General features: G+C 40.9%; 1 protein-coding gene across 6 annotated transcripts; it reads left to right on the forward strand.

The window, feature by feature from the left end:
- The first annotated feature begins 604 nt into the window (after positions 1 to 604).
- On the forward strand, positions 605 to 15,849 carry LOC118451289 (uncharacterized). Of its 6 annotated transcripts, none has more exons than XM_035887687.2 (18): positions 605 to 975; positions 1,163 to 1,494; positions 3,901 to 4,313; positions 4,944 to 5,230; positions 5,919 to 6,316; positions 6,399 to 6,743; positions 6,811 to 6,952; positions 7,044 to 7,440; positions 7,609 to 7,987; positions 8,047 to 8,256; positions 8,319 to 8,849; positions 8,914 to 9,207; positions 9,259 to 9,574; positions 9,724 to 9,996; positions 12,927 to 13,348; positions 13,502 to 13,687; positions 13,791 to 14,137; positions 14,278 to 15,849. In XM_035887687.2, exons 2-18 carry the CDS (start codon positions 1,312 to 1,314, stop codon positions 14,327 to 14,329), a joined length of 5,175 nt encoding a protein of 1,724 aa, XP_035743580.2. In that variant the 5' UTR covers positions 605 to 975; positions 1,163 to 1,311; the 3' UTR covers positions 14,330 to 15,849. The 6 variants fall into 6 exon arrangements, with proteins under 6 accessions (XP_035743580.2, XP_085515218.1, XP_085515219.1 ...); XM_085659092.1 differs by having other exon boundaries at positions 1,222 to 1,494; XM_085659093.1 differs by having other exon boundaries at positions 605 to 973; positions 1,214 to 1,494.
- The last annotated feature ends 1,840 nt before the right edge of the window (positions 15,850 to 17,689 follow it).

Below are 17,689 nucleotides of genomic sequence, written 5' to 3' on the forward strand. Positions count from 1 at the left end.
TTTCTCGATTTTAACAATTAAAATACTTATAGTCTCGTATCAGATTTTAAAGATCAAAAGATCAGATGTTAAAGATCAAAACATTGAAGATATCAAATTGTAGAAACGTGATGATCATCATTCAAATTATTATAGAAGTAAAATATCCTAGAAGTTGCTCGTTCTCTTAACGCAACTTCGTAACTCTTAAGTTTGCATAGATGGAGAAAGAGGGAGAGAGAGAGAGAGAGAGAAAGAAAGAGAGAGAGAGAGAGAGAAAGAGAGAGAAACAGAGTGAAAAAGAGAGAGAGAATGAAGTAGACGAGCAGATGAAGTACGCTTGCCCGCCTTCAGCACTGAGATGAACGAGAGCGAGAACATGAGAGATAAAGGAGAGTGAAGGGGGAAAGGGGAAGAGAGAGGGAGAGAGGGTTGAAAGAGGGAGATATACTCAGAGGTGAATCCCGCGTAACTCATCCCCCACCCTTCTGATTTTCCTGGCGATCTATCCCCACTCTGTAGCTATATCAAGAGAGAGAGAGAGAGAGAGAGAATGAGAGACCGAACGAGTCTCACCCTCTCTCAGTCTCTCGTTCCATCGTATCAATTTATATCCACCCTCGACGCAAGCCATCTCAGTCGCACGGTCGAGCGTCGACTCTTCGCATCTCTCGTCGGGCGCGGCGCGGCGCGGCGCGTCGCCTCGCCTCGGTCGTGTCCGCGACAGCGTCGTGACGCCGACGACGTCGTCCTTTCTTTCTTTCTTCTTTCCTTCCTTCCTTCCTTTCTTCTTTCTAACGTGGAAGGAGGATCGGAGAGGAGAAGGCACGAAAAAAACGCGAGGATCCTCGAGGAACGACAACGACGACGACCACGACGACAACGACAACGACGAGGACGACGGCAACGAGGACGACGATGACGAGGACGACGATGACGATGACGATGAATAACGACGACGACGTCGGCTTCGCTGCTGGCTGCTGACCGAACCGTGTACTCTTTCTCTCTCTCTTTCTCTTTTTTCATCTTTGGTCCAGCAAAGACGCTGTCCTTTTCTCAACTCCTTTCTCTTTCTCTCTTTCTTTCATTCTCTCTCTCTCTCTCTCTATTTCTTTCTCTCTCTTTCTCTTTCTCTCACTCTCTTTCTCTCTCTCTTATTTCTCTTTCTCTCTTTACCAAGAATCGAGATAAAGATAGAGAAAGAGAAAGAGAGTGGAATAAAAAAGAGCAGATCGATAGGCCGGGTCAGTGTGCGTGAACGTGTAGAAAAGCGTGCGAGAGAGCGTGAGCTTGCGAGAGGGTGCCGCCGTACCGGGGGTGTGGCCAAGGATGGTGAAGGCTCCGACGATGGGTCCCACCGGAGGACCCCAGGGCATCAGGAAGATTCATCCCAGTCCGGAGATCGCCATGAATCCTAGGAACCTGCAGGCAGCCACCACCAATCTCACCCCCACCGCTCTGCGCTCAGAGGCCAACACTCTCGGCGCAACGACGCACGCCTTTCATCCTCAGGTTAGCAAACTCTCTCTCTCTCTTTCTCGTTCTTTCTCTCTCTTTTTCTTTCTTTCTATCTTCTTTCATCCTAATATACGTCTTTGTCTCCGGTCTACTCAACGTCGTCTCTTTTATTACCCAACCCTGTCGGAACTCGTGTCTTCTCTCTTCTTTTCTATCTTTTTCTGTTTCTCTTTACTATAAACTGAATACTGACTAGCCAGTAGTAAAGTATCGGATCAGTCAGACCGCCGCAAGGATTTCTACTCATCGTGAAATTTTACGGTCCAATGCATACACGCCACTTCATCGTTCATAAATATATATATACTTATATATATATATATATATATATGCATCTGTGCCCTCGAATAAACTTCCATTAGTCGTCGATTATACCGTAGCAAGCTTTTATGATAAATTCATTAACGATAAAACGCTACGATTATCAACAAAGAGATTACATCACTTGGCTTCTCGTTTTCCTTCTGTTGATGGAAAACATTCTGGTACACACACACACACACACACATATATATATACATATATATATATATATATATATTGTTATCTTTTTATGAAAGACTTTTACAGATGATGATTTATAAACAAATTTGGAGGTCAAGAAAGTAGGTTAAAAGTTATAAGAACAAATCCACACCTTCTATCGATACTTCTAACGAATCACAAGTAGCTTTCTTTCTCTCTCTCTCTCTCTCTCTCTCTCTCTCTGTCTCGTATTCATTTTTTTTTCTTTTTCTTCATCCAACGACGGCATTGAACGTATTCACCACACAAACTTGTCTCTAGCTCGTCTTCTTATATCCGTTCGTCTGTCTTCGAATAAGAGCTCGCGCCCAACTCAAGGGCGTACTCGAAAGCTCGTTTTCTACGATCGAATATGGGTCACTTCTATTGGAAGAAGATCGTTCTATTTTTTCGAGCCTTAACGATTTCAAGCGTATTTTTACATTGATTTTCGCGACATGAAATGGTAGGAAAGATATGGAAGAAAAAAAAATGAAAGGAAGGATTTATCGTCATTCGATTTCAAGTACTAAACAAGCTAGCAAAGGTCGAGTTCATTCGATTGTAGAAGACCGTGTTTTGTTGTGAGAGAATGTCAAAGGATCGTGTCACAAAGATACTCTCGAAGGATGTGCAGTTTAGTAATTGCTTTAATGCGAAATAATCAGTAGATATGTTTGGAGCAATGAGTATTTATAAATCTTAGACATTATCATTGTTAATCCAAAGAATTATAAAGGCATGCTTCTACCGTGTTATGCTTTTCATGTTTTATCGATAACCTTGTAAAAGACGGACCATACGGATAACGCTGAAGAGCGATTTGTCGTGGTAATCAATTGCAATCCGTGAAAATGACTATTACACGATGTTACGTTACCCACAAAGTGTCCGTCGAGTAGGTGTGGCATGATATATACTATGTCCCTCGTGCGTTATGTATCAAGAGATGACGAGTGTCTTCCTGAATGCACATTGATCCGATCGATGTACAAGCGTTTCGTATACCCCCGACGCCTTTACGATTTACTACATCTACTCTTTTTCATTTATTTCCTTCACAGAGAAAAACTATACGTTAGATAGAAAAAGTTTCAAAAGATTATTATTTCTTAAGAAAGTTGAAATAAAAAAAAGTTTGGCTTAAACGGGTTTTTTATTTTTCTGTTAAACTTTTCTCCTTCCTTTCTGAAATCCTCTTTTCTTGAAACAACGAAAAAAGAAATAAAGAAAGGAAGCATATTCGAGGATAAATTTATGTGCCTCGAAGGTGTAACGTTTAGATCGCAAACCATCCATAGGAAAAGATTGAAGTAGGTTGTCTCGTAGTAGGTATGTAAAATGCCATCTGGAAACGTTCGTACATACATATGTAGATCGATGAGAAAACGGTCTTCGAATATGTAGATCCTTCTTGAAGAAGATGCTTCGAGGGGTTTGATATGCTTTTCTTATCGAACCGTCCTAAACTCAAACTCGAAATATCTTTTGACTTAGGATGCTTTAGATCAAACAGAACGATATTTGAAACGGTGTTTATCTTTGAGAGGAAGAAGATCATCGAGCGTCTATGTTTAGTCAAGACAATAGCAATGTCGAGGATAATAGAGCCCAGGAAATTGCAGAAGTTCGGTATACTACCGGTTGTTATAAGTTCTGATAGCAAAGGCAATTGGAACAGGCTGCGACATACGATTCTATAAACTTTAGTAAATGAGACAGAACGGCCTTCGTTAATTAGAGTTTAGATCGTTAAGGCAAATGTACTCTTAACAAGCATTTAGCAATAATAGGTTTCAAAAAGAATACGTAAAACTAATTTTTAACATCGAACGAGATCAGCTTCGAGATGAACATCGTTGTTCATGAAAATCGGTGAACATTCGATGATTTTAGGTGGACGTTTCGACGCAGGTTGATCTTCACAGTGGTGGATCCTTTCATGGTGATTGGGACCGACGAGCTACGCCACTTTATTCGCGAGAAGACATAAAGGAACAATATTGCATAACTAGCAGACAATTAGACGCTGTTGAAAAATCGACTGGTGGATTTTTTGGTTGTCTATCAACGAGAGGACCTTCACCATGTAGTTCGACCAGAAGCTCTATTCTTTCAGCTTGCGTTCGAAGTGTACCAAGCGACGAAAATCTCTGCGATGCCCCTTATCCTCGACATTCTCTACAGATCATGTATCAGCAACCCTATACGAGCTTTTCCAGAGGCCTTTCTCGTTACCACTTCGAAGATGACATCGAGGTCTTTCGACGGAAACCAAGATCTTTTTGTGCAGTCTCCGATCCTAAAAAGTGAGATTATAAAATTCGTTATTGTTTTATAAAATATAGCAAACATTAAAATAAAAATATGCTAAAAAATCATTGTGAGAAATAAGGACGTAAAAGATGATAAAAGCACGTTTAAAGCAGTTAGCTATCTATTTGCAACAAGTACCTAAATCGCTAGGTTATTAGCTATTTAAATATTCCTTTTACCGTTTGGATTAAAATCGTCGTTTCTGGTAGAGATGGGTCTACGCTGTATGCTCGAGTACGAATTTACGTTCGATATATATGACGTAATTAGGCCGGACACTCGTGATTACATTATCTCGAAGCATTTGGCTACGAATGCAATTACGTTTTACTACGCCGCGCGATGCGATGACTATTTTGTGCCGTTCCACGTTTCATTACAGTTGTCAAACGCCACGGATGATCGACCGATCGTTTTTATCCTGACACTTTTATCATCGATACGTTTTTAATTGAATAGTATACTATGAGAAAAAGTTTAAAAAAGTAAATGAGAACAGTTTGGAACTACAAAGACAATGTAAATATTAAAAAAAAAATTAAATTAAATATTGGTAATTAAAAATAATGATAATTAAAAAGTTACTTTTTGCATTTAAAAAAAAATTAATAAAATTTCGAAAGATACATGTGGTTGCCCGAAGACGAAGAATCCACCAGGATGGAAGGTCCAAGACCAGTATTACCCCCTGCGCCACCACCACCCTCTTCGCAAGGTCCTCAAGCTCCTAAAACGAAACACGTGAGTTTCGCTAGGTCGCATACGCTCACGTCTTTCGACGTTCCTAGGAGTAGAAGTCCACCGAGGCCGCACAACCCGGAACGCCTTATTGACTCGAAGCCAACGATGCAAAACACCACTCTGTCCTCGAATTTACCCCTTGTCCACTCTTACGCTCCACTCATCCGCGGTAAGTTTTCCTTTTTTTTACGGTAACTTTAACATTTGAAAAAATCGATAGATACTTTAACATAATAATTATAACACCCAGAGATTGAATCCATGAGAAGTGAAACATATTGAAAAACTTTAATAACGGAATGCGAAAGATGTTACTTTGAAGTAATAGTTACTCCATATACTGAAATTCACATAAGCTTACACCTTCTGATAGATTACCATCCTACGGCAACTTCCTGTAGATGATGAAATTGCCAATATCATTATACGCGATGGGAATTCCATATTGAGTTTATTAAAGCAACGATAAAGTACTGGAAACAGCTTTCTCTAACGCAGTTATTCCATAACAAGCTGCAAGTGATTATCTTACGTTTCAATAATTGACATAATGTTTTGGATTTTCTGAAAAAAACATTTTCATTAGAATCTTCGTTGCGTAGCTGTTTAATTGGAGTGTATAATAAATGGCAACAGATCTGTGTACTCTAGCGTGACGATAATTAACGAGAGGACAAAGTTTTTGCTGGAAGAGAGCGGTAATAATCGATTTAGCGGATGAACGTGACTCTCGTCTCTGTCTTTCTCTCTCTCTCTCTCTCTCTCTCTCTCTTTCTCTCTCTCTCTCTCTCTCTCTTTCTCTCTCTCTTCTCCCGAACAAAAGTTTCCTTATTTCGATCGAACGATCTTCTTTTCAGAAAAGTTTCCGAAACGTGGTGTCATGAAAACGCAAGCAACTCAGACAGAAATCCCAGCAGGTTTCCGTAGTAGAATACCTCCTGTAACTCTCAGTCCCAGAACCATACATCGAGTAAAGATGGTCTCACAGGGAGCCCAGACGAATGGTCTCTTTAATGGTAGAAAGTTGACGAAAAGCTATTCCGAGGCTGGACAATTGGGGACACCTTTGGGTGGTGTACAAACTAGTTCAGGATCTAAAGAAGAAATAGAACATGAGCCACTTCATAGAACGCAAAGCGAGGAACCACCACGGTCACCGTTCATTGTCGAGACTCCACCTCCTCAACTTCCTGGCTATGCAATCACCGAGGACAAATCTTTGCCTAACGGAGACATCGACGGTCCTTTGTGTCCTGTAAATATCATATAAGGGGTATATTCAAAATGTATATTTCTGAACATTCTAAGCTTCATGTTGGATTTATATTTTGTTATAGTCACAAGATCAACGACAAAAATCCATCGAACTCGAAGACCAAGAAATCCTTATAGATTTTAAGCCAGCTCCGGTCTCACCGGATGCCCGTGCCATTCTTAATCGTCTGTCAACGCCCACACGAAGGTTCCTACCGTTACAAAAAACTCTTTCCGATGGTGAGATTCGAGTAGAGAGACGAGAATTAGTCGGTGAAGCTGGCGAGCCAAGTTATCCGCATACGTGTAGAAGAAATCATCAGGATCCATGGAGTAGGACGGTTAGAACGTCTGTTGAATTTTCATCTACTCCAGAGGATCTTTCTCTTTTACGAGCACCTTCTCCTCAAGACGATCATCACGAGGAAGTTAGTGAAAGAATTCTTTTAATAATTTACGTGTTCAAATATCGTGATAACTTTATTATTGCCTTAGGAATTTCATGAAAACCTTATTCGTCACGGACTTTTCCGTAAGAGGAGCGTATCTCTTGAGGATGGAGTACAGGGTCCATTGTCCGGTGATTTTATGTTACCTAGGTCGCTTCCAACATCGCCTACCTCACCAACGTCATCAGGTATAATAACATAAAAAAAAATTATTTTATAGAAATATAACAATTTTTTCTTAATTAACAAGTATATTATCTAATCTGAACGATACAATAGCACCTCGACGAATACCTCAAAGTCCAAAAGACGAGTTACCGTTGAGCCACCGATTGTCACATACCGGAAAGATTTTTATTCCTGGTATTATATCCAGAACATCGCCGGTGACTGGCATTATTGGGACTTCTCCGTTCGCCTCAAGTGATTCCTTGGCGAACGACATAACAAGGGACCACAGCGATGGAATTTGGAACGAGTCCCAAGCGACAGTACTTCAAGCCGACTCTCTTGCTTTGTTAACTCCAAAAAGGAGACTCCTCCTACTTTTGCAACATCAACAAGACTCTTCTATGGACACTGAAGCATTGGACGCCGAAGACGTGAAAGAGATGCATACGCCCAGTCCAAGAATACGCCTCGAGCCTGCAACGCCTGTACAACCTCTCACGCCAAGGTTGAAACGCTTATCGACAAAGGCTAACTATTTACGTTGAGAGACGTAAATAGGCTGCCACGGATCGTACACGGTTCAATGTGTTCAATCTTGGACATGTTGCAGCCTCATTCTTTTTATCAAGGTCTTATCATATGTACATGAAAATTTTTTCTTTCACAATTTCAGCGCTGATACTTCTGTTACAATTAGTAACGGCAGAGCTAGAACTGGTTTCCGACGTTCTAGTCCGGCTCCACCATTGTCTCAACCACAGTCACAATCGTCGAGTGAGTTTTGTTTGAGTCTTGCTAGAACGGACTCTGGTGGTCGTACGAACACTGACCTTTCTGAGACCTCGACGACCGAGGATTACTTCACTGCCAATACCTCGACCGAAACTGGGACCACGACTGGTACCTCCGCGACTACGAGTTCCTGGTCGAGGCCACCGCAAACGTCCAGTGCCGCGGCTTCGGCATCAGCACCAGCATCAACCACAGCCACCGCCGCGGAGGGTAGCTCTTTCGAAAGTGCTAGCTCTATATATAGTCTAGCAAGAAGCGAGGTACTTCTTTGAAACTCTATCTTATAATCATACAGAATTATACTTATGTATTTTGTTAGGCCGTGGTCGAAGAACCTTGCAGTCCACGACCTATCGAGGAAGAGACAGAAGATCATTTCAGTTTGGAAGAATTACTTTCTCCAGCCAGATCAACGAGCAGTAGTAGTTCAGGAAGCTATGATTTGAAGGACGCAATGGCTACTATGCAAGAACTTGATCAGACAGCACCAGAAAGTGGTCACGTTTCCGAAGCAGAGCTAGACAAAGATGTGAGCATCAGATAACACTAAATTTCTGGTTTCCTCACTCAATCAATTTTATTTCACATCAGGAAGGACATCGTTCGTCTTCCGGAGGATACGCTGAATCCCCACCAGATCAGCATGGTTGGAGCGAAGAAGAACGTCGAAGAAAACGGAAATTGTTCACTTTAGATCTAACCAATGGAATGGCTAGCACCGAATCGGAACATATAACCGAATCCTTATATTTAGAAAACGTGAGCGTTCCTTCGAGATCGCGATCGAAACAAACATCTTCGAGAAGTCCTCATCGTAACAATAGGAAACGAGATAATGGTCAATTGCAGCAAATTCAACAACAACAACAAAAGCAACAACAACAGCTACAGCCAGGTAGTCGAAGTCCTCAGAAAGAGGAATGGAGAATAGAACAAAGTGAAGATGGTACACACGCAGCTACATCCGATGATTCTAGCTGTAGTCATTATTATCGTATGCATCATCATCATCATTATCATATGTATAGAGACACTGGTGATAATAGTAGGCATCGAAGAACAAGGGATAGTCCAAGAAGAAAAAATGGAGGCTATGTTCCTGCCAGAAGACGAAGCAACGAGGTACTTTCTTGAAAACTTGATTAATGCTACAACGATCAGGATAATATATTATGATATTTCATAGGATAAGAACGCTGCTATAACTGGTAGTTTGCCACGAAGAAGATCTCGTATCGCAGACGATGTTTGTTCGAATCGTTTGAGTTTTGGACGTTATCAACGTAGTCCTGGACACGAATATCGTACTGTTATCATAGATCGTCAGAGTCCAGAAGCAAGATTAAAGGCTCTCTCAGCCGAATCTCTTAGATCAGTTAGTCCTGGAAGCGACAGTGTATTTTATAGCGAGGGCACCGATCAGCCATATATAGCGGTTGCTACATTAGATGAACCTCATTGTCATCATTGTGGGAGGAAGGTAGGTTAACTACGTTCGAACGAACACTTTAATGATGATATTTAATCGTAGATTTACTTCGAGGTTTCCGAGGAGATAGTCAAACCACCAGCGGATTTTGCTGACTCGCCGGAAGGACATAGGTCAACTAGTTCGAAACATGGCTCTAGTCAGAGACTTTATAAGAAGTTTGACAAGAGATATCGTTTGGAAGATCGTAGCGATAGAAGACATCGCCGTAGTAGTGCTGGTCGATCGGACATTCGGGCAAAGTCGGAAGAACGAGCTGGACCGAGATCAGGAAGCAGAGGATCGATCGATGAAACTGCTGCTGGTAGAAAGAGACTACAAGTTAGAAGCACGGACGCTAGCATGGAGATACTCACAGGTTCCGATGTTTTAAATTTTGTTTTAAATTGAAAAAGACTTGAGAAAAATTGAATTAAAATAAAATGAGATTCTTACTTTCTCTCTCTCCCCGTCTCTTTCTCTCTCACTCTCTCTCTCTCTCTCTCTTATATTTATTATTGTTGACAGGCAGAGAAGACGAAGATGATTATGTTGAACCATACACCGAAGGAGAATGGATTTACATCGGCGACATCGAGGAGAGTCACGTATGGCGTCGTCCAGATAGCCGTGACGGTGAGGACGACATTTTAGAAAGCGTACTTAAAGAACGAAGAGGTTCCCAAGAATCGACGGAGAGCGAGAGAAATTTTCGAAAGAAGTATCAAGCTGCTACACATCGAATGGTGCATCGAAAGAGTAGCGGCGAGATGTACAGAAGGATACAAACGAAGAACTTTGGTGAGATAGCAGGATTTTATTTTACACATTTTCCTTCAGATCTACCTTCTTTTTTTATTTAAATATTTTCATAAAAGAGGAAGAATATTCGATCAATAATCTGTATAGTTCCATCGTATCTCAAAATATCAAGCACGAAGAGAAAAAAGAGAAGGAGAGAGAAAGAGAGGGTTAACCATAGCAAGGTAGACCTTGAACGCTGTATCGAAGGTTAGCGTATTTTTAAATCGATACGCTATGACCGTTTTTCTCAAAGTCCTATCGCGCATATGGAGCGTTATATATTCAAAGATAATTGATCATAAAAAAAAGGGTAACGTTGTTGTAGACTATTAATAAAGAATATAAAAATGTATTATAATTATAATGATAAAAAATTATTTTTTATTGGAACATATCTCGAGTTTTTAACAACTCATGTTATTTCGTACGAAAAAAAAACATTCGGGAACGATCTGCTATTTCTCTCCAGGGAAGAAAAAAATTTAGAGCACGCGAGGACGTGATCTTGGTGTTCGAGTTTTTTATTACTACGTGTATACGGCATCGCCAAAGAATGTTCCCAAAAAATCTTTGGGAAGTCGACGTAAGAGTCGTGTGCTTGTGTGTGTGTGTAAATAAGAAAGAGGAAAAAAGGGAAATAAAGAAAGAAAAAGAGAAAAAAGACAAATAGAAATAGAAGATAGATGATAGATCATTCGAGAGCAAGTGAGAGAGAGAGGGAGAGAGAGAGAGAGAAAGATGTTTTTAGGGTTTCTTTAAATAAGCACCGCGTAATACTGCGTCGTCTAAATATACCTTAGCCGGCTCCGCCGTCCGAATTGGACGGCTTCTCCGGTCGGCCACTAAAGACGCTATCGCGAAGAAGAGAAGGTAAAGAAGAAAAGCATGGAAAGAAGGAGAGATAGAGAGAGATAGATAAAGAGGAGAAGGGAGATGGTGGTGGTGGTGGTAGTGGTGGTGGTGTTGGTGATGGCGGTGGTGGCGATGGGCCGAACATTCGAAGAAGAAGCTTTTGGCCGGCAGTCAGTGGGTCAGGGCGCCGAGTCGCATTCCACGGGTTCGCAAGCTGAAAGCATCAGGGCTTCGGGAAAGCTCGAACCTTCCCTTTTCGTTATTTCTTTCGCGGGTATCCACCAATAGTAGTAGTGAAACTTGACGGCATCCATCGGGTGGATCGACCATTTGGTAGATATTAGGAAGAAAAACATTGATTCGAAAGAAAGAGAGAAAGAGAGAGAGAGAGAGAGAGAAAGAGAGAGAGAGAAAAATAAGAAGGATGGTGTGCGACTCGGCGCACAGTTCAGAGTATATGGAGGAATTGGAGGAGAATGTATCGCTGAAGAGAGCTTTGGAGGACCTTCTCAAGTGTATGCTTAGGGTGTGGTGCAGAGAGGGACAGGCTCTCAAGAGACTCGGTGCAACGACACCTGGTAAATAATCTTCTTTTCAATGCTTAATTAGGCTCTCGCTAATAACGATGCAAGCGACTCGCGAACCGAACGTCTTTTCCAACTCGACAAGGTCGACCATTCGAGCGACATCGTCGTTATCGCCGAGATAGAAATTAATGAGTACATCAATGAAAATCGGAAACTCGCCAAGATTTGTCAGCACGTGGCCAAGAACACGACTTTTCGCGACTATTCGGACAATATAGCCCTCACCGTGTACCATCTCCTCGCGTTGTCCTCGCTCGATCAAGATCAAAGCGCATTGAACGTTGGCGAGAGGCGCCAAATCGATATGTTTTCCTCAAGGTCAAGAAGCACAAGATCTACTCGAATCCTTGATTCCTCGACAAAATAATTTTCCAAACTTGCTTACTTCGTTTCTCCTCTACTTCATTTTTCTACTATTTTTTCTTTCGTTTTTTTTTTTTACATTAAATTTCATTAATCATGTCACGGACGGTGAGATTTGTGGAACGTTGCAAAACAAGGAACACATGTATTTTGACACACTTCTCTCACATACTCCTCTACGGATATCCAGAAATATCCAAGAAACATTAACGTATCTATGGTGTACGTTCATCTACCAAACATCTCTTCTGTCGAGAGATCGGTCAATTCAATCAGAAATATATTGCAATTATGGCGAGATACTACTTTTGTTAAGTATCGGTTTAAAGTTTATGCGCGTAATCGACGGAATGTCTATCTATAGAAATCCGATGGTATCTATAGAAATCCGATGGAATACCCATGCGATGTCCAAGGAAGTTGTACACGTATCTACAACCCTCTAAAAATATCCGACAGGGGATCTCTACACGGGAATAGGTTTCGTCATCTAGATAACTTCGAAGCTGCAAACGTATCGTTGCTTTGATTATTCTTGGATCATTAATCCTATTGGATCGAAGAAAATTCGAAATACTTGCTCGGCTCTTTGCATGTTTGAGAATGAAAAAGAGAAAAAGAGAGAGAAAGAGAGAAAGAAAAAAAGAGAGAGAGAGAGATAGAGAGAGAGAGAAAGAGAGAGAGAATGAGAGACAATCCAAAGCGAATCTGTTCATATTTTATCAGCAGATTAACGGCTAGTCGATGTCTCCTTTCTGCCTCCCATATCCACCTTGTCTTTCTTTTCTGATCTTTATTCATGGCTTTATACGCTCGGATTGCCGTGAATAAATAGAAACGCTCTAAAAGGCGGCGGAAAGTGGGTCGGCGTGACGCACGTGCGGCGCTTTACTTTCTATAATGGCAACTGATTATACAGCGTAGCTCGCAAACCGTTGGATATCACGATATGAAGGAGATTATTATGTGAGAAAAATCGAAAAAGAAAAAAGATCAAAATATAACTAGATGATAATACTTTGATCAATAGATTTTGATACTCTCCGTTTATTTTTTTCTTTTTTCTTTTTCTTTTTTTCTTTCATCTAAGAAATATCAACTTCGAGTGTCAACTTCGATTTGCAGAAAGCGACAAAAGGGTGATTGTGAAGCGTGAGGCTGACGGCGAATTTGGCTTTCGGATTCACGGATCAAAACCGGTGGTAGTCTCCGCGATCGAACCAGACACACCTGCTGAGAGTTCCGGTTTGGAGGTTGGCGACATTATAATGTCGGTGAACGGTAGAAGCGTTATGGACGCGACCCACTCGGAAGTCGTCAGGTTGGCTCATTCAGGTACAGATGTCCTCGAGCTGGAAGTCGCGAGGACGTGCAACGTCCTAGCACCGCGAGTGACCAGGTCCGGGGCTAAGGATACACAGGAAGAACCAATTTGTACAGGTTACTTATGGAGAAAATCGGCGACTTGTTCTAACACGGACAAATGGGTTCGCAGATGGTTCGCTCTACGTCGTGACAATTGTCTCTATTATTATAAGACTGACTCGGTTAGTGGAAATATTTGATACTTGAAATTTCGTTTAGATCGTTCGTGAATTTACAAGACGTTCGAGAAATGTAAAGTTCACCGATGATCACGATAATTAGTCTCTACAAATCGTTAATCAACTAATTACCTTGCTTGCTTGCCACCTGGCTAGGATTCACAGCCGGTAGGAGCGATAATGCTCTTAAAATACGAAGTGGAAACGACTCCCGAATTGAGACTACACAGTTTTGCTATAAAGAAACAAGCAGCCCCAACGTTACGGCTCGCTGCCGATACGGAAGAAGCGGCAAGCAGGTGGACTACGGTTATTAGAGAAGCCATCGAACGAAACAATCAGGTGATCTCTTAAACATGTGAACATTCGTTTTTTATTATAGTTTCTGAAAAGAATGATTTCTTAGTAAAATAAGAAACATGACTCATTGTTATATCGCGTATAGGTCGACACTTGGTTGAACGCTTCGTTGAGGATGCGCGAATTACCAGCTTGCACGATACAAAAACCAGATTGCTTTGGATATCTAAATAAACAACAGGAACACGCAAAGAAGACTTCCTCGCCTACCGGCTGGTCCAAACGATATTGTGTACTGAAGGATGCCGCTTTGTATTTCTATGATGACGCCAATGCCGAGAAAGCCTTCGGTGTTGCTTGTCTCCATGGTTTCAGAGTTTACGGTAGCGCACCTAATTCCGGCGGCAGGAAGCACGCCTTTGAGCTGCAACCACCGGATCCCACGCAAAGGAGTTACACCTTCGCCACGGAGTCCGAGATGGATAAGAAACGGTAGCATAATTTATTTATATTCTTTTCTCCTACATTGTATATGCTTTATACACGCATACACACACACAAGTATATCTATTCTCTCATTGTTCATATTTCATATTCATATTTCATTTCCTCTTGTCTTCCGTTTCTTACAGCTGGTTAGCGGCGTTAGAATATTCAATCGATCGATGGATAAAAATAGGTTGATGCGACTAATAGAACGGCTCAGAAAGCGAAGACGACGAAACAACACAGCGAATGAAAAACCAACCTTCGCGGGAACCCTAGCCTCTTTTCCCGTTTTCGGTTCCTATACGTGAATCCTCACGATCGTAACCCAATCAAAGGTGATCCAAGATCGTTTGTTCGAACTCTATCGCGGCATTAACATAAGTTTTCTCGACTATCGTTCGTAATTATCGTAGAAAGAAAAAAGAAGACACTTTGTCAGTTTTAGAGACTTTTCGACAAAAGATTACGATGATGTACGCATAAACGTTTTGGATATTTGTCTTATCAACAAATTGTCAAAGACACTCGTAGTTTCGCGTCAGCGTAGATCGCGATCTAGGAAATTAATTAAAAAAAGAATAAAAAGAAAAAAAATAAAAAAATAAGAAAGAAAGGCAGAAAGAGAGACAGACAACTTTGAATCATTCACATCGATTGTTTCATTCGTGAGATAGAAAAATGGAATACAAAAAAAAAGTTCATACACGTACGTGTAATTAGGTGATTACAATATAAAAAAAAGTAAATAAATAAAAATAAAAAGAAGAAAAAAGAAACAGCGCAAATAATTAGTTAAAGTGGAAAAAAATCGATTATCCGATTATAAAATAGGAAGGCGTATCTATATATACACACGTATAAAAAACATTGCGAACGAATATTTTGTCCATGAGAAAGTATGCGCTCGCGAGCGTGGCTGGATAATGCGTGTTAAAATATATGCGTGGAATTGCCATTTAAATTAATACCGCTGTTCTTACCACCGATATTTGTAATTACCGATTTTAAGAATCGTGCGCACGAGACCGTAAGTATGAATGTTTCGTGTGTGTATGATGTATATTTGTGTTCATGTGTGTATGAGGATGAGAGTCGTGTAAAAAAAAAGAGAAAGAGGGAAAGAAAGAGGGAGAGAGAGAAAGAGTGCAAAATAAGTGTGAATTATAAATTTCGCGCGCACGTACTCGCATTTACTCGGTAAGATTAACAGAAAAAAAATGATAAAAGAAACAATAGAAGGAAAAGAAAAGGAAAAGAGACGAAACGTCACTATCTCGGAACAGCCATAAATTTAATTGCGCCTTTAATGCGCTCGAGCGCACATAGGACACGAGAAGAAGAAGAAGAAGAAGGAGAAGGAAGATAAGAAGGAGGAAGAGAAGGTGGACGAGAATGAAAGAAGAAGAGAGAAGAAATAGCGAAGGATGAGGCGAACGAACGAACGCACGATACGAACGCGTATCGTTTCTCTTCCGTGCTCGGTGGACCGATCGAGAGGACGGAAGAAAAAAAAGACACGATCCAGGATGACGAAGATAATAATAATAATGATGATGATGATGATGATGATGATGATGATGATGATGATGATGATGATGATGATGATGATGATGATGATGATGATGATGATGATGATGAATCGTACGAAATGTTTGAGGGAATTTCAAATGACCGTTTTCAATCTCGGGATAATAAAATAGAAAGAGTTTAATACAGTTGTAGAGGGAAGTACGATCACTGGCCCTCCTCTTCCTATTTTCTCTTATTTTTGTTTTCTTTTTTTTATTTCTCTTTTTCAACATTTGATCATAAATCGTAAATTTGATCGATAAAATAGGGTGGGATCTTTTGGAAAAAAACAGGAAAAGGAAAAATAAAGAAGAAAAAGAAAATGTTTCTTTGAAAAAATCTTTAGAAAGTAATCGTTCGTGAGGAGACTGTACGAGAACTCGGTACGTACACGTGTTATTAGAGTGACCGCCGAGGCAGCCTAATTATGCAAAACCACATTCGCGTGTTCGGCCAGTGGCGAACGTTGTAAAACGAGCAAAGTATGTGTATGACTTGGAAAAGGCGTACACACGGCAGCATAAGAACGACGACGTAGAGGTGGACAAAATTTGAGAGACCGCCTGCCATTGAGACGAAATCGACCGCGAACGAACGTACAGGGAAGTAATAATGTTCGGTGGGTGATTTCTCCTTCAATATATCCATTCATTTTTCTTCTTATGAAAAATCAACGAAAGTAAAATTTATTAATAGAAAAGTGACTCTAGACGAGTATAGTTTTAACAAACGGAGTCTTTATAATCGTTCGTAGAAACCTTCCGTGCATATAGATCCCCATAAACCGATAAGAACCAGTTTTAGATTTGAAATTATCGGCCGGAATTGCTAAGCCACGTAACTACATTCCGTGAATTTTTTCTTTCCTTTTCTATAAAGGTTCACCTAAGTCGACATATTTTAGATAACAATCTACCTTTCAAGTTAGTTCCTAACTCAATCAAAGATAGTATTACAAAGACATATAAGTAAAATAGTGAAACAAAGAATATAGGGTACCATTAACTCTTATATTCCATTGTCTCAAACACAAAAAAGGATCTAAACATTCATTTTGGACAATGAAAAAGAAAACCGAGAACAAGAATCGACTCCACGAGTTCTCGATAATTTTGTAAGAAGAATTGAGGGCCCCAGATAGAGTCGGTCCGTGGTTGGTATCCGTTTGATAGCAGATAGCAGGCCGAACGACGCTGGTATGTTCTCATTACGCGTCGTGCAGGTATGCGGTGGCCGGTTCGTGGGTCCCGTGCACGTAGTAACACCGTCTTGGTCCATCTCTCTCTCTTTCTCTCCCTCTTTCTCTCTCTCTCTCTCTCTTTCATTTTCTCATATTCTCTTCTCCTTCCTCTTAACTTTCACGGAGCTTGGCATCCCTTCCAATCGGATCCCGCCTTTATGTCCTTCTCTTTGGCTCCCTGAGCGGAATAAAGCGACGATTCCAACGAGTCACCGTGCGGCAAATCGACGCACCGCACAAGAAAGTGCTTCGAGTCACACAAATTTAAGGACAGGTCTTTTTAGAGTCAGTTTGATCGAAACGTAGAAGTTCCTTCTTTTACATTTTCGAAACTAACTTTTCGCTGTTTATCTTAGCCCATTCGAACTCGTTGAAATCTTTGTATCTTCTCTTCTCTTCTCTTCTCTTCTCTCTCTCTCTCTCTCTCTCTCTCTCTCTCTCTCTCTCTCCAACTTTGAACGGTGATCTTCTCGGTGACGTTGCTCGCTGGACGCTGGCGATCGTAGTCCTCGAGATACGTTATGGTAGTAGTAACACTCCGATGTGGTGGAATGGATCGACCATGTGAAAGAGAGAGAGAGAAAAAGAGAGAAGAGGGAACTAGTTCACCGAAGAAAACGACGCCAGAGGCAGTTGCATGCTGTACCAATCGTTCTCTTCTTCTTCTTCGTAACTTCGTATAGCGAATATCGAGAATACTCGGATATCTTTTAAAATTTTTCTTATATTGCTTTTTCAAAATTTTC

Source organism: Vespa mandarinia, chromosome 8 (genome assembly GCF_050613455.1).
Source record: "Vespa mandarinia isolate Hongniang chromosome 8, ASM5061345v1, whole genome shotgun sequence".
Classification (NCBI taxonomy): domain Eukaryota; kingdom Metazoa; phylum Arthropoda; class Insecta; order Hymenoptera; family Vespidae; genus Vespa; species Vespa mandarinia.

What these genes read in the sequence shown, in the direction of transcription:
- LOC118451289 (XM_035887686.2), top strand. Translation starts at nt 1,312, where the DNA reads ATGGTGAAGGCTCCGACGATGGGTCCCACCGGAGGACCCCAGGGCATC. An exon ending in TACCTCACCAACGTCATCAG is followed by an intron (nt 6,953 to 7,043) that starts GTATAATAACAT and finishes ACGATACAATAG; the next exon opens with CACCTCGACGAATACCTCAA. An exon ending in TCCGAGATGGATAAGAAACG is followed by an intron (nt 14,138 to 14,277) that starts GTAGCATAATTT and finishes CGTTTCTTACAG; the next exon opens with CTGGTTAGCGGCGTTAGAAT.